This window comes from Ovis aries, chromosome 6, assembly GCF_016772045.2.
Source record: "Ovis aries strain OAR_USU_Benz2616 breed Rambouillet chromosome 6, ARS-UI_Ramb_v3.0, whole genome shotgun sequence".
In the NCBI taxonomy this organism is placed as follows: Eukaryota; Metazoa; Chordata; class Mammalia; order Artiodactyla; family Bovidae; genus Ovis; species Ovis aries.
The window spans coordinates 37,280,510-37,296,207 of NC_056059.1; the positions used below are offsets into that span (position 1 = coordinate 37,280,510).

At 37.8% G+C, this 15,698-nt stretch overlaps 1 protein-coding gene across 2 annotated transcripts in view; it reads right to left on the reverse strand.

The window, feature by feature from the left end:
- Nucleotides 1-1,651: 1,651 nt before the first annotated feature.
- PKD2 (polycystin 2, transient receptor potential cation channel) overlaps nucleotides 1,652-15,698 on the reverse strand; it is a 66,098-nt gene continuing 52,051 nt past the window's right edge. The window contains exons 10-15 of one of the 2 annotated variants that reach the window (XM_027970884.3): nucleotides 12,295-12,393; nucleotides 9,205-9,326; nucleotides 8,833-8,950; nucleotides 7,320-7,480; nucleotides 4,207-4,354; nucleotides 1,652-3,852 (exon numbers count right to left, since the gene is read on the reverse strand). In XM_027970884.3, the coding sequence (XP_027826685.1) occupies nucleotides 3,616-3,852; nucleotides 4,207-4,354; nucleotides 7,320-7,480; nucleotides 8,833-8,950; nucleotides 9,205-9,326; nucleotides 12,295-12,393 (885 nt within the window). In that variant the 3' untranslated portion in view covers nucleotides 1,652-3,615. Of the gene's footprint in view, nucleotides 3,853-4,206; nucleotides 4,355-7,319; nucleotides 7,484-8,832; nucleotides 8,951-9,204; nucleotides 9,327-12,294; nucleotides 12,394-15,698 lie in introns of both variants that reach the window. The other variant, XM_012179695.5, reaches the window with a different exon arrangement.

Below are 15,698 nucleotides of genomic sequence, written 5' to 3' on the forward strand. Positions count from 1 at the left end.
GGAACAGCCAAATAAATAAATAAAAATGAAGAGTTATGTTTCTGATGCTATAAGGAGGCCAATTCTCCCCAAACTAATCAATAAGTTCAATGCAATTCCAATTAAATTTAAGCAGGACTTTTCCCCCTCTTTCCTCTTCCCCCACTCACATACCCAGAAACCCGTCAAACTCTAACATTTATATGGAAAAATAACTGTTGGTGAAAATAGCCTAGTTGATAAAATGAAGGCCAAAGAGGAGAATATATATGAAAACTTTAGCACATATGAAGGAAGACACACTACAAACTCAATAATAAAAATTACTGTATAGGAACATTCATAGATCAGTTTAAAGGATTGAAAAATAGACACATGGTATATTAACATGACCTGAAATACATCAGTGATGCCATGAAATAATGAGGAAAATGACTTATTTAATAGAGTGTTGACAAACTGGCTCAGTTATATGGTAAAAAATTCCTATGGACCTTATGCAAAGTTACTCTTAAGATTTATTAAATGTGAAAATAAAACTATAAGTTCAATAAGTTTATGACCTTACAAAGGTCTCTTTAAAATCCCCAAACACAATAAAGCAAAAAAAAAAAAAAACTGTTTTTGATAGATATCACTGCATGTAATGATAAGTAACTTCCCTGGTGGCTTAGATGGTAAAGAATCTGCCTGGAGTGTGGGAGACCTGGGCTTGATACCTAGGTTGGGAAGATCTCCTGAAGAAGGGAATGACAACCCACTCTAGTATTCTTGCCTGGAGAATTCCATGGACATAGGAGCCTAGTGGGCTACAGTCTATGGGATTACAAAGAGATGGACATGACTGAGCAACTAACAAATAAGTAACAAGTATCACTTAAACCTCGAAACAATTATCAGTCAGATGAGAGATATTAAGGGTCCAAAACCAATAAAGGATTAATAATTAAGCCACATGAGGAACTTATGCTAATCAACAAAAAAGATCATGACTCAGTGGAAAAATGGGCACTGAACAAAAACACACCTGTTTCCTGTTAGATCAAAGTGTACTATTTTAAAGATAGGCAATTTACAAAAAGGGAAATCCAAATGTTCAGCGGCAGTGTTCAGTCTTATTAAGGCAGTGTTCAGTCTTACTAAGAATCAGAGAAATGCCAAATAGAATAAGACCTTATTTCAAAACCATTCCATTACAAAGATTTTGGGGAGCTGGATGGTATCAATGCTGGTAAGGGTGTGGGTAGAACTGGTACTTTAATGCAGGTAGTGAAGTTGTAGACTGCTGCAATTATTCTGGAGAGCAACCTGACAGTCCTGGGTAAAATTAAATATGTGCCGGGGACTCAACATTCCGACTCTTTTCATGTACCCATTGAGGAAAGAATGAAAAATCAGCAAGGGAATTATGAACAAAGACTTTGAAACAGCAGAAATATTGGAGCCAATCAGAATGGTTAAGTACAATGTGGTGGCTGTATAATAGGAAATATTATGTAATCATTAGAATAATTTACTAGAGGTACATCTTACAGAAAAAGTAATGTGTCCATTGTTGTGTTTGAACATAAAATGATACCTTTTTCAAGGTTTAAGCGTTTACTATTAGTTTCATGACAGAAAACAAATCACCCAATCGCTTCTACTTAAGAAACAGACCAACTCTTATATCTGCTATTATATCAAGTCTTTATTAAGAAGTAAAGTGCTCAGTATTACACATTAATGAAATTCCCAGTTATTGAGACTTACATATGTAACAGTTTCTTAATGGTACCAATATAAAGAGGAAGATGATAGGGGAGGGACAAGGCGGGAATTCTTCATGACTGAAGAAAAAAATGTAACTTATGGGTAAAAAGAAAGAACTCTGCAAATTTTTACAGGTGAAACAAAGAAACAGAATAATAATAAGTATCATAAAAAGACTTTCTAGTGACCATAATTGGTATATGGCACATGGTCAATATACATGGATACCACATAATAGCTGCACTTCAAATTGAAGCTTGTTTACATGTAACAACATGGTACACATACATAAATATGTACACTCAATATCCCTGGAATGCAAATTTTAGTACCTAATAATAAAGAACTTTATTCCAAAAAAATATTCAAAAGAAAGCAAAGATGGAGACGAGCCATAGGAAATAACTGTTAAAGAAATGCAATCTGTATCACTTCTGTAGAAGACAGCTTAAAAAGGTCTTTTTGCTCGTTTTCTTTGAAAATTTGACTGACAAAGTCTACCAGTTAAATAAGCAACTATGTGAATTTAAGGTATAGTATGAGAAACAGGTCTCTCTGCTATTCTCCAAGTGAGAATTATTCACCAGTGCATTCTCTCTTGCTTGTCTCATTAGCTCTCAAAAGGTCAGCATACATAACAGTTTTGAAAAATAAGATTTTTAGTTTTTGTTAAGAAATAGATTTCTTCCCCATAAATTTGGTGAGCCCCTCTCCTAATGAATAAAAGAGGCGAAAAAAAAAAAACCCTGCAAACTCAAACTTTGGCTGACACCTTCTGATGATGGTTGAACTTTCAATAACCAAAACTCTTTTTCATTAAAATGAATCCCACTTAGGTTATAAATTCTAATTTTGAAATGCACGATCAAGAGTATTTGAGTTCTGTATTCTTAAAACAGTCTAAAATTCAAGTTTTGGTTTTATAATTTTTATATGAATTTCCAAATTTCTTAATATTTTGTTTAAAATGAACATATTTGCTGACTCAAAACTTTTGATACATCCTAAAAATTTTAGTAAGTTTATCTTCCTAGATTAGTTGCAAATAAGTTCAGCCACATGAGCAAAAGACTATACAGATAAATCTTTATATTAAACTAATTCTTAGGAAAACATCAAATTTAGTGATTTGGCTCTTTCCAATTCTCCTATGTTATTGTGAGAAATGACATTTAACTCACAATTGATCTTTGATGGTTTCATGCAGCTCATTTCAAATAAGAGTGAAAATAGTGTAAAAATTAAGTGAAATGGTTAGTCCCACAGACATTAGATATGATAAAATAACAAAAAAAATAGTGTTCAACATTTATCATAACCATTCATACAAATTTTAGCATAATGACTACATACCCATTCTATGGTTTGGGATTCTTTTCCAATTCATCTTTTAGAAAAGTGTACCCCAGGAAGGTAGTTAAAATAGAAGCCTCCTTTCTTAAAAGAAAGCTATGCATTAAGCCTATGAGCTAAGCCTGAGTGGAAAGGAATGCCCCTATTTTCCTTCACACACTTAGCAAAAATGAAAATACTGATTTTTGTGATTGGAAATAAAACTCAGAAGCCTTTTGACAGTTCTAGCTTTAAAAGGCTACTTCATTGTCAACTGAGGAGACTCAGTCATGGTAACAAGTGGGCACACCACTCAATATACTTTACAAAGAATTTTTTTCTGTACTCAATATTTACACCTGAATTTCTTATATGAGAAAAAGAAACATCTTCTTTGATCATGGGCAAAGTTTATCAAAAATAAATTAAAGTGCAGAAGAATTAATGATTGATCACAAAGACCAGCATCATATGGTGGTCAGGGCACATAAATAGTGTACTTGTTATGGCAACTCAGAACAGGCACCTTCTCACCTATTAAGAACACATGTCCTACACATGAATGTTGGCACTCCCGTTTCCACCTCCACCTTCCATTCCTTCTGTAGACTGGGAGGAAGAAGGGCGAGAGCTCCTGGGGCGTGGCTGACCATTTAGTCCTAAGGGTGTGCCTAAACCGTGACTTATTTGGGAAGCTGCATCGTCAGATTCCCAGCGTTCCAACTCTTCTCGCACAAGCCGTTCCATCTGTTCCCTGTGGATTTCACTGTCACGACCTAGCCTTTCATCCTAATGAAGGAAAAAGAAAATAAGGTGTTGAGGTGGACTGATGTATATTCGTGAATTTAGGAATTGCCTTCGGAAATCTGGGGATCCAATAATCCCACTTCAGTAAGGCTAGAACAATACGTCTTAACAACAATTCTCAGAATCACTGGAGCAATTTTTTTTTGAGGGGAGGTTCCAGGGAAGGCAGTATCATCAGTGTGAAGAGTATTAAGAAAGAAACAGCTCTGGATTATCATTTTATCTGCACTGATTTACACGTATGGAGAAAAACATCCTCTTAGATTAAGGGTTACTTAAACGATGACCTTGATATTTTATAGAATCAGGGTGTTTCTGTTTCAGATGACCACTAACCTCAGCCACTCCATCCAGCAGCCTTCCCAGCACCTCCCTTCTCTTCAGTTTGGCCCGCTCCATGATCTCAAGCTTCACTATCACAGCATCAATCTTGGACACGATGCTGCCAATGGAGTGCTCCATTCGGTCCACTCGTCTCACTAGGCTGCAGGAAACCACAGTTGAGAGGGGCAAAAATATCTTGTGTTGTTGACTTTTCAGCCCAGTTTGCTTATCAAATGGAAATGCTAAGATTTTTTCCTTAAACAATATTATAATCTAAAACACTTTCTAAATAGTCTAGAACTTTAGAGATTTTTCATACACTGCTGGTGGGACTGCCAATTGGCACAGTTCTTTTGCGAGTCAAGATTTTATCAGAAGTATGTCTACCATAAAAGGTATGCCTATCTATCTTTCAGATATTCCATTTTTTTTGAAAAGTTTTTTTTAAACTTTTTATTTTATATTGGGGGAACTGCCAATGTTGGAGAAAAGGGTTCGATCCCTGGGTCAGGAAGATCCCCTAGAGAAGGAAATGGCAACCCACTTCGGTATACTTGCCTGGGAAATCCTATGGACAGAGGAGCCTGGTGGGTTATAGTCCATGGGATCACAAAAAATTCCAATACGAGTTAGCGACTAAACAGCAATAGGCAATTAACAATGTTGTGACAGTTTCAGGTGAACAGCAAAGGGATTCAGCCATACATATACATGTATCTATTCTCCCTGAAACTCTCTTCCCATCCAGGCTGTCCTTTGAGAAGTTTTAAAGGAAATAAGTATATGTGTAATTTTTGACTATAGGGATATTCTCTGGGGTTCTGCTTAGTAATAGTAGGTCATTAAAATGGTTAAAAATTAATAGAAGATTGCTTAAATATATTATTGTTTCTTTACATAATAAAATTCGAAGACACCAGAAATTATACTGTGACAGAATGTTTCATGCAATAGAATGATGTTTACATTCTAATCATGAAATAGAATGACATTATTTATAATGTAAATAAAGCAGTTAGAAAATAGTATGCTCACTTATGATCCCATTTTTTTTTGAATAAACACAATGTTACATAAATACTTTCAAATAAGGAGACAAAACTTTTGGAATAGTAGCATGAGGGCCCTGGTGGGCATCTCCCCATTGAAACAACCATAACTGTTGAAAATTACTAATTTTAAAAAAATTTTCTGGAAATTTTCTTAAGGGCATACAATAAGATTTTTTTTTTTTTTGAGTAATATTTGAACTATAATCTGCTCTCTCTCTCCTGCTTCCTAGCTCAGTGTAACAGAGCTCTCCTAGGGGTGAGCTTACTCAGTAGTGTCCAACTCTTTATGACCCCATGAACTGTAATCTGCCAAGCTCCTCTGTCCATGGAATTCTCCAGGCAAGAAAAATACTGGAGTGGGTTGCCATGCTCTCCTCCAGGGGATTTTCCTGACTCAGGGATTGAACTTTTGTCTTCTGCGTCTCCTGAATCAGCAAGGAGATTCTTTACCACCTCCAGGGGTGGGTCAGCAAAGAACACCCAGCCCTCTCCTGTCAGCTCCTATTGGAGGGCTATATTTATTTCCCAGGAAGGGTCAGGCTGTCAGTATTTCTCATTCCTGTACCTCCACCTCCAAATCTGCACTGCAGAGACTTTAATTCAGACAAGAATGGCTGAAGAGATGGGATTCTTTTCTTCCACTCAACTTCCAGCTGAAGGGTAGATTCTTCCATGCCCAGAAAGGCAAGCTGAGAACACCAAAGGCTCATGCCTTATTCATGAAGCAGGGGTGTCATTGTGAGAGAAATGGCCCACTAGCTCTGGAGCAGTGACACCAAGGTTTTGCCTGGAAGGAGAGTCAGGCCACAGAACAGAGCTCCAAAGCTTCCCCAAGTGAACTGGCTTTATTTGGAGCAAACTTTGGGTAAATTCAAGCCTAAGAGTGTTCTTGAAAACAATGGAGATTGTGGTGATAAGCAGTTAAGAGGAGGCTGGTCACTCCATGAGATCCATCAAATTAAACCATTTACCAGCTAGTTTACCAGAGAGAACCAGGAGAGAGAAGTCAGCCAAAGACTGGCTTCAAAAACTTCCCCTGAGAAGGCACCTGAATTTCACTGGATCAGACTGTGGAGTAATTTGTATCCCAAGGCATTGATGAAAATCAAAGACCAATCAGCCAACAATTATGAGAACTGAAGAGGCAGATGTAGTATCAACAGAGGCAGAAGGCTTAACAGAGAGACCAGGGGAAGACTTGCAAGTCCTGTCTCCCCAGGATAACTGTGTGCGTGGCCCGGGCTGTGACCTCTGAGAAATGACACTGGAGGTTCACAATGTGGGGGAAATAGATGTCACTAGAAAACAAATACACAAATGGCAACAAAAACAAGCTCTGAGGGAAGGGGAATTTATAAGTATTTATAATATTATTTAACATCTCCAGTTTTCAAAAAAATTATGAGGACACACAAAGAAACATGAAAATGTGACCCAAACACAGGGGGTAAAGAAGCAGGCAACAGAAGCTGCCTTTCAGAGGGCCCAGATAGACTCAGTAGACAAGGCAGTCCACATAGCTATTATAAATATATCCAAAGAACTAAATTAAGTCATGCATAAAAATAAAAAATAAAGGGCAGTGTGATGATGCCACCTCATCGAATAGAAAATATCAATAAAAGAAGAGAAATTGTTAAAAAGAACTAAATAGAAATTCTGGAGTTGAAAAGAATAAGAAATGAAATGAAAAATTCCTATAATAAATTACTTTCATAAACAGAAAAGAACACCAATAATATTTATTAAAAAGAACCGACAATGAGTCATGGAAAAGACAAAATGAGAGAGGTGGGAAAAGCTAGTTAGTGTCATTTTGATTCTTGTCAACTCAAGTGAATGAGTGAGTGAAAGTCGCTCAGTTGTGTCTGACCCTTTGCGACCCCATAGACCATACAGTCCTTGGAATTCTCCAGGCCAGAATACTGGGATGGGTAGCCATGCCCTCCTCCAGAGGATCTTCCTAACCCAGGGACCAAAGCCAGGCATCCCACATTGCAGGCAGACTCTTTACCAGCCAAGCCACACGGGAAGCCCCTTGTTAACTCGAATTATCATTTCCTCAACACTTACACTTGAAACTCTTCGTAAGAAACCCCACTGGAGATGCTGCCCCTCCTTCTGGAGCTGTGCCCACTGTCGTCGTCATCCTCCTCCTCCGAGTCATCCAGGCTTCGAGGGAAACTTCGGCTGCTCATGGGACGTGGTAGAGAGCTGTGATCCAAGTCCAGGTCCTCCTGAAGAACACGGGATCACTGAGTGACGGGCAGGAAGCCCTCGGCCCCACAGAAGCTTCATGGAGGACTGGGACAAAGGGGAAATGGGTGTGTGCCATTCACCTAGGATTCCTGTGAGGTTAACACCAGACTGTGATCCTCACGCTTTTCAATTTCACGTACTGGCAAATGTTCAAAATAGATTTTAATGACCAGCAAGAAGTTGCTAACTCCTTGTCTGGACAAAAAAGAACTGTAAAAATACAGAAAAGCAAAGAAAAAAGTAAATGAAGAAATATGTGTTCACCTTTTCATAAAAGGGAACATCTGTTAATAGCTACGAAGGAAGGAAGGATACCATCTCAGAGCAAGAATTCTGGCTAAATACAGCCACGTGAAAATATTATTCATTGTCTTCTTGCTCATATTTCACTATGACTGGTGAAGTTTTTCCACTTAAGGGCATTGTCTTGTGGAGCAGCATTTCAAACCCACTGTTCTATATTGTCTTCTCATAGGAACTAGCTTTTGTGTCATTCATTTGCATTCTCTGTATTTCAATTAGCATGGATTTTCTGGGGTTTATTTAACTATTTAGTTTTAAAGTTAATGTTAAAATTTTAAGTTATTTTTTCTGATTATAAAAGCTCATGTAAGCTTATTTTTAACAGTTTCATAGTAAGTATTCAAATGGAAGGCTTTGGTTAGTTTTATTATACATGATAATTTAGAGAACAACTAATATCTCTTCTGAGAAATCTTTTTTCCTTATTCTCATGGATACTGTGAAGTATATAACTACTCAAAGTTTTCGTCAAATGGGTTACTAGAAAGCTTAGGGCTAAATCTGCTGCTCAATCTTATTAGGCATGACAGGGAACTCAGCCTGGTGTTCTGTGATAGCCTAGAGGGGTGGGATGTGGGTAGTAGGAGTGAGGTTCAGGAAGGAGAGGGTATATGTATACTTATGGCTGATTCATGTGTCTGTACAGCAGAAACCAACATTAAAAAGTAATTATCATCCAATTAAAAATAAAAATTAAAAAAGTATATGTTTTTGGGAAGTGCATTTTTTAGTTTCATTCAGGTTTGCCTTTATATCTCAGTTTTGTTCCGCTTCACTCTTTTTTTCTACATTTATGCTAACTTAATGCATTTCAATATATTATGGTGTTATATATCCTTTTTGGAGTAGGCAGGGTACTACTACATCAATGGAGAGAGAGAGAGAAAGAGAGAGGGAGAGAGAGAGAGAAAGATAGAGGGAAAGAGACAGAGACACACATATGCTCCCAACAACCCACTACTTAATAAGCTGTTTGAAATAGTGCAGGTGCTGAACCAATCATGTTCTCCTAAACCAGACCCACCCTCTCTTTCTCCAAGTCGTCTCGCATCTGCTGGTGCTCATGTTCAGTCAGTTCCTGGTCTCCATCCTGGTCATATTTTGTGAATATTGCCTCAATCTCTGCATCAGTATGGCCTTTCCTGAAATTAGTGAGAGGTTACAGATGAACTCATCCGTGCACACGATCCATCCCAAACACAGACACACTGACATGCAGGAGGAAAGGAGAAACTGCTGAGTCAGGGCCGTTCTCCTCTTAGAATACATTCTGGAAAGACACCCACCTCTGAAACAAACGTGTCTCTATGAGCACTTGGGCTAGAAGGAGACTTGGCACTAAGGATTTATCTTTACATAAGGACTTTCCCCAGCACTGGCAAACTGAGATTCTTACCCTTTGAGATCTTGCCGAAGTTCATCAAAGTTTAACTTGCCTCCCCCTTGCCGCAGACTCTCTGAAATGTCATCCACAGTATTTTTCTTCAGTTTTAGTTTGATCAAGGCTTTATGGTAACCCTGCCAGAAAGAAAGGCTGTTTTAGTTTATCCTCCTTTTTCATTTGTTCTGCCTTTCAATTACAGTGGTAACTAATGTAAACGCAGTGACCAGAACAGTATCTGACATAAATGGACCACAAAACAGGTGCAGGTTGGATAAATGACAGACGCATCCTGAGTTTTCCATGAAGCTCATGTGGGAAGGAAGAAGGCAATGGCACCCCACTCCAGTACTCTTGCCTGGAAAATCCCATGGATGGAGAGCCTGGTAGGCAGCAGTCCATGGGGTCGCCAAGAGTCGGACACGACTGAGTGACTTCACTTTCACTTTTCACTTTCATGCATTGGAGAAGGAAATGGCAAACCACTCCAGTGTTCTTGCCTGGAGAATCCCAGGGACGGGGGAGCCTGGTAGGCTGCTGTCTATGGGGTCGCACAGAGTCGGACACGACTAAAGCGACTTAGCAGCAGCAGCAGCAGCATGTGGGAAGAGTCAGGTCTTTCAGTAAATGAAGAAGAACTAGGGATCTTTTGGTTTGTATTCACGTTTAGTGTACAGGACAAAAGTCAGTACATTCCACAGCTGTCTGCCTCAGAGTATGTAGGAATGTACAATATTTCTTGAGAAAACGAAGAAACCTGAGTTGAGTCATAGATAAATTATTTTCTATATTATCTTACAGTTGATAATTTCCTTTCCTAAGTCATGAGTGTAAAAAACACGTCAGTGACAAGGAGATGAGGATTTTTCACTATACACTGCAGTCCTTACTACACATGGCAGCGCGGGGCTGTACAAAAGACAGCGCAACGGTGTGAAGCAATGCTAATTAATCAATGGGAAAAAGTATGACTGTTCTGTGACCTTTGAAACTTTTGTTAAAACATTAAAAACTCCCTCGGTGTAGGCTACAAATCTATGGGGAGATTTTAAAAAGAGTAAAATGATTATTTTAGTACACTGACATTTTAAACAGTAGAAACATTGAAAACTGAAGTTTTATTTCTTTGTAAGAAACTTATTCAGAGTACCCCAAACAATAATTGCCTTCTTTTTGTTACTGTATAACATACACTATTAAGTGAGCATCTTTTCTACGTCTTGATGAGTTATAATCCTTTCTTAAACTGGATCAGCTTCCAATATTTTATCCCTTGCCCTTCCGAAGTTGTGAAATATCTCTGCTGCTGCTAAGTCGCTTCAGTCGTGTCCGACTCTGTGCGACCCCATAGACGGCAGCCCACCAGGCTCCCCCGTCCCTGGGATTCTCCAGGCAAGAACACTGGAGTGGGTTGCCATTTCCTTCTCTAATGCACGAAAGTGAAAAGTGAAAGTGAAGTCGCTCAGTCGTGTCCGACTCTTTGCGACCCCCATGGACTGCAGCCTACCAGGCTCCTCTGTCCATGGGATTTTCCAGGCAAGAGTACTGGAGCCCCTTTAATGTGAAATTAGTTGCCAGCATAAAGACATCTTCATCCTATTTGTCACAATCTCTTTCCTCATTTATGTTGATAAACATGCCTTCACTAGTACCATCTGGCTGCTCTCAAGCTCTTGAGAGCAATGTCAACAACTCCCCATGGCCAGCTATGTATTTCTTCTAAAAATCCATTGTTTATTTTTAATTTCACTTCCAGTGTTATCATTCTTTGTTTCTTTGCTATACTTTCTTCTTTGCTGGCATATTCTCTCCTTTCATTATGCATATTTATAAAATGTCACATGGGTTTATCACTGGGAGATAAGGAGGCAATATGACTATAAATTTTGTGCATAAGCTGAATAGCAGATGCTCAGGGACCAACCCTTGACTCTGAAAGAAGTGACATTATGAGCCACCGATGATGATGCACATTTGTTATTTGTGTGATGACTCACAGAGCTGGTGGTGAAGTTTGTCCTTCCTGCTATTACTCACAGTTAATATGCTATGATGACTGAACTATACTGTGATAACTGAAAGCGAAGTTTGTACTGTATACTAATACTCAGTCAGTATACTGCAGTAACTGAAATTTGAACTGTGTTGAAAGGCTGGTGTTATTTAACTGAAATCACTGAAACTGTGCACATCAGACCCAAAGAGCAAAGTAAAGACTGCTTGTAATTACCCTGGGGGTTTGCTGGAATATAACCAACTGTTATGTAAAATTCAGGATAACACAAATGTTAGGTCTTGTCCAGGGGTCTTTGTTTTACAAAGCGGAAGTTCTCTGTTTCAACATGATTCACAGACAACATTGTCCTGGGGTTTGAACCAAACAAAAAAATATTATGGTCAAGGAACCACTGTATCCCACAGAATGATGACTGGCAACAAGCTGTGTACTTCAGATGTAGTTATTTGTTGTTGCTGAAGTTTTACACTTTAAATCAAGTAAAGAAGTCATATGGAGAAGAACAAAGTTGCCCAGCTTTCCTGTCCTGCCCTTCCATTTAACAATTAAACACTTCCTGAGAAGGTGCGTAAGTGAAAGTTCTCAGGACCTTAGGCTGTGGACTTGATCCAAGGACTTCTTCCTTTGACTTTTAAAACTTCCCTGGAAGGTCAAGGGTAAAGTGTGAACAACAAAATATTTGCCTCTAAAACTTCTTTGCTTTTTTAAAAAATCAAAATTAAGATAGAAGAAGGGAAAATGTCTTTATATAATCTTCTCTTCCCGTTTATTCTGAACTCTGAATCTAAAAGTGAGAGCTGACCAGAGAAGGTGTCAAAATAAATAAAGAGGATGAACCTAGCAGCTAAGCTCTTAAGAGGCAAGAGATTATTGAGAATTCAATTCTAGGGCATTAAAGGATTCCCAGAATTTAAATCCAAGATAGCAGTGTGTCTATCTCTATCTCCAACGTAGAGAACATTTAACTTATTCCTGGAACATAGCAACCTATTCTTTATTTTAAATGATCATGTTGATCTGGCAATCTGGCTGAAACGTTTATTTCACGTAGAAAATAAAATGATTCTGAGAATTAGGGCTTGTCATACCTTTCTGATAAGATCCGAGAGTTCCATCTCAGCTTTCTGCTGGGCCAAATCAGATTTAACTTCAGAGTAAGTATCATTGATGATGGCCAAAAACATATTCTGTTTGTACATCAAAGAAATTTAGAGATTAAAGAAGAAACCTAAATATATTTTGTAAACATCAATCTAAAATTTGACACATTTGACCTTTTTTTAAAAAACAATCTGTTTCATGAAGTCATCAATTAATAGTTTTGCTACCAAATTCTTTGGGAAAATTAGTTTTTCCTTTGTTATGGCAAATAAATGCAATATATAGTCTTACTTACAAATGCAATATTTTCCAAAAAGAGACAAGAATGAAATACAACAAAATATTAATGTATTTACCTAGGAATGGTGGGGGTATTTTATTACTTTTGCTTATCTATGTTCTGCACATTTTTCACTTGACATAAGTTATTAGAGGTATAGAACTCTAAATAGGTTCTCAAATTTCAGCAGTCAAGCCAGACAAGTGGAATCTATGTTTATTTCAAATACTGTTATAATAGTTGAGGTTCACAGAACATATTTTAAGTAGTTAAAAAGACCTCTGCAAATAGAAACATGGTAGGCCTAGCAGAAAAGATAGTCAAGAAAAGCTCAGTGGGAAAGACATAGACTTTGCAGTCAAGCAGACTTGGGTTTCTACCTTGGCACTGCCACACTATATTCATTCTTCTATTCTTCATTCTAAAATTTATTTGTTTTTGCATTTATAAAATGGGAGAAATAGTAGTATCTCCACTACAGATCTGTGGTAAGGATTAATGAGTTCATCTATGTAAAGGACTTAGGACAGAATTAACAGATGGCAGGTGCTACATTATTTATAGCTACTATTATCATTCAGTAGTGGTTAGTCCATTTTCCTGACTTTTCCCTCCTCCACTATAATGATTTGCATTTCCAGTGCCTGTTTCCAGTGGATTTTCTCAAAGTATCACACCTAACTGATAAGGTCCTTCTTTAACATGTTCTTCCTTTGGTTTTCCTTTTTAGTGTGTAACTACGGTCTGTGACTACACAGTTGTGTATTATGTCTGTTTTCCATACAAGTCTACAGAATCGTCATGAGAGGAGGGTTGGTATCTATTTTCCTTACTACTTGCATCCCCTGCTACTGCTAAATCGCTTCAGTCGTGTCCGACTCTGTGCGACCCATAGATGGCAGCCCACTAGGCTCCGCCATCCCTGGGATTCTCCAGGCAAGAAGACTGGAGTGGGTTGCCATTTCCTTCTCCTAGAAAGTGAAAAGTGAACGTGAAGTTGCTCAGTCGTGTCTGACTCTTCGAGACCCCATGGACTGCAGCCCACCAGGCTCCTCCGTCCATGGGATTTTCCAGGCAAGAGCTTGCATCCCCAGTACCCAGTATATAGCCTGAAATGTGGTGGCTCCATAAATATTTATTGATGACTGATGAATAAACAAATCAGAGCTCCATTATTTTAATGAGCTACTAAATCTCTATGAATTAAGGAGAAATATCATTTAGGATTCTGTATCAGAAATGAGAGCAGAATATAAAATACACAGAAGTTTGTGGCTTCATGTTCAATAATGAGGGCAGACAGCTGCAGTCAGTGGACTGTAACCCAGCTTTGTTCTTCCCACACAGGAATCTAATGCTTTATGTCTCTTTTCCAAATGATCAATAACTAATGCCTGCAAATGTCAGTGGAAATGAATAATAGTGAAATCTCTTCTTCTGAAGAGATTTCAAAAAATGGAAAGTGGCTAGAATGGTTCTTGAAGGTGTGGGGAGAGGAAGTTCACGGCCTCTCCATTTTGTGTCTCTTGACTGAGGGGTGGACTTTGAATAGGAGGTCTTTCCCTGTTGATGGAGGGGCTTTTGCTCCTGGCTAAGCCAAGCCAGTTCATACCACTGTGGTTTCTTAAGTGGGGGCAATAGATTAACACTTGGCAGTCATCTCAGAACGGTGGCTAGCCCTGCCCTTGGCTTGCCATTTACAAGGAAAAAAAAAAAAAGATTTGTATTGATAGTAGCCTCCCCTCTCTCTGGAGGGTACAGGGAGAACAATTCCTTTTTGTGAAGTAATACAAATCAATATTTCAGTATAAAGACAAAAACTAAGGGCTTTTCATGTTCCAGGCATTGATCTGATAAAATGACTGAACAATTTAGGAGGCACTGCCTGTTAGAAGCCAACATTCAAATATGTCCGCGTTTGAGCAGTTCCAATTGCTATGATCATGTCTCTCTCTGGCAGACTGATGTACAGAGAAAACTTAGTGGCCTGAAGTCAACTAAAGGGTCTGCTGCGGAACTCTCAATTCCTGATTTCTGCTCTCTTAGTAGAGACTCTGGGATTCAGATGCTTCAGAATTCAAAATATTACTAATGTAAGAGAGTGACAAACGGTTACTCTTCTATTTTTTTCTTTAATATATGACAGGAAACAAACTTTTAAGAGGCTTAAGTTTAAAACTAATCATGATACATACAGAGAGAAAGATATAAATGCTATTCCTGATTCTTTCAGTCCAATTAAAATACATCTAATTCTCAATCAGTAAACACCATATACTTGACCACTAAATACCTGGACCAACTCTGGAGCTCCTACAACTGAATTAATTAACTGTATACAAAGGATCTTTACAAAATCAACTAAAAATGGAAACATTGTGTTTTCTTAAGATATAGTTAATGTAAGGAAAATCTTAAGTGATAGGGTTTAAAATGAAAACTACCCACAGCCCAGGTTAAGCTAACTTAATACTTAGTGGAGTGGACAAATAAATGTATAAATGCTAAGATAAAGAACAAAATGCCTTTCAAAAAAACTTAATTAAAGACCAAAATGCTAAAAACCTGAATTTGTACCAAACCAAGAGAATAAGAAGAATATTTTTGAAAAAAAAATTAAAACAACTTCCATTCATTGTGAGATTTAGTTTTAAATTAAAATTTGAAATATTCTTTGTGTGCAGTCTCTAGATATATGAAATATGAATAAGTTAAACAACCTATCTTGACCTCGACAAACAACAGTTCACTCAAAGGTCACTCCTGGTACCCTGCATGTGGCTTGCTCTGTCATTTTCTATTTTTAAAAAAGAAAAGAAGAAGGAGAGAAATGAAAAGTCATGCAAGCAAGCGATCATGAAAGTGCTGACATTTGTGTTAAAAAAAAGGCGTGTAAGCAAATTCTACTTAGGCAAAGCACTATCTTAGGTAACTATAAATCTGCACTTGATTTACTTTTTTAAAAAATTGAGTACATATATATAGATGAAAGATCATAGAAAAGCTATTCGGTGAAGACTTAAAACTGTGAATGAATGAGAAATAAAACAAAACATGTTTTCTAATACCTACTTTTTTCTATACTTCCCAGGTCTTTAAAAAACTGATAGA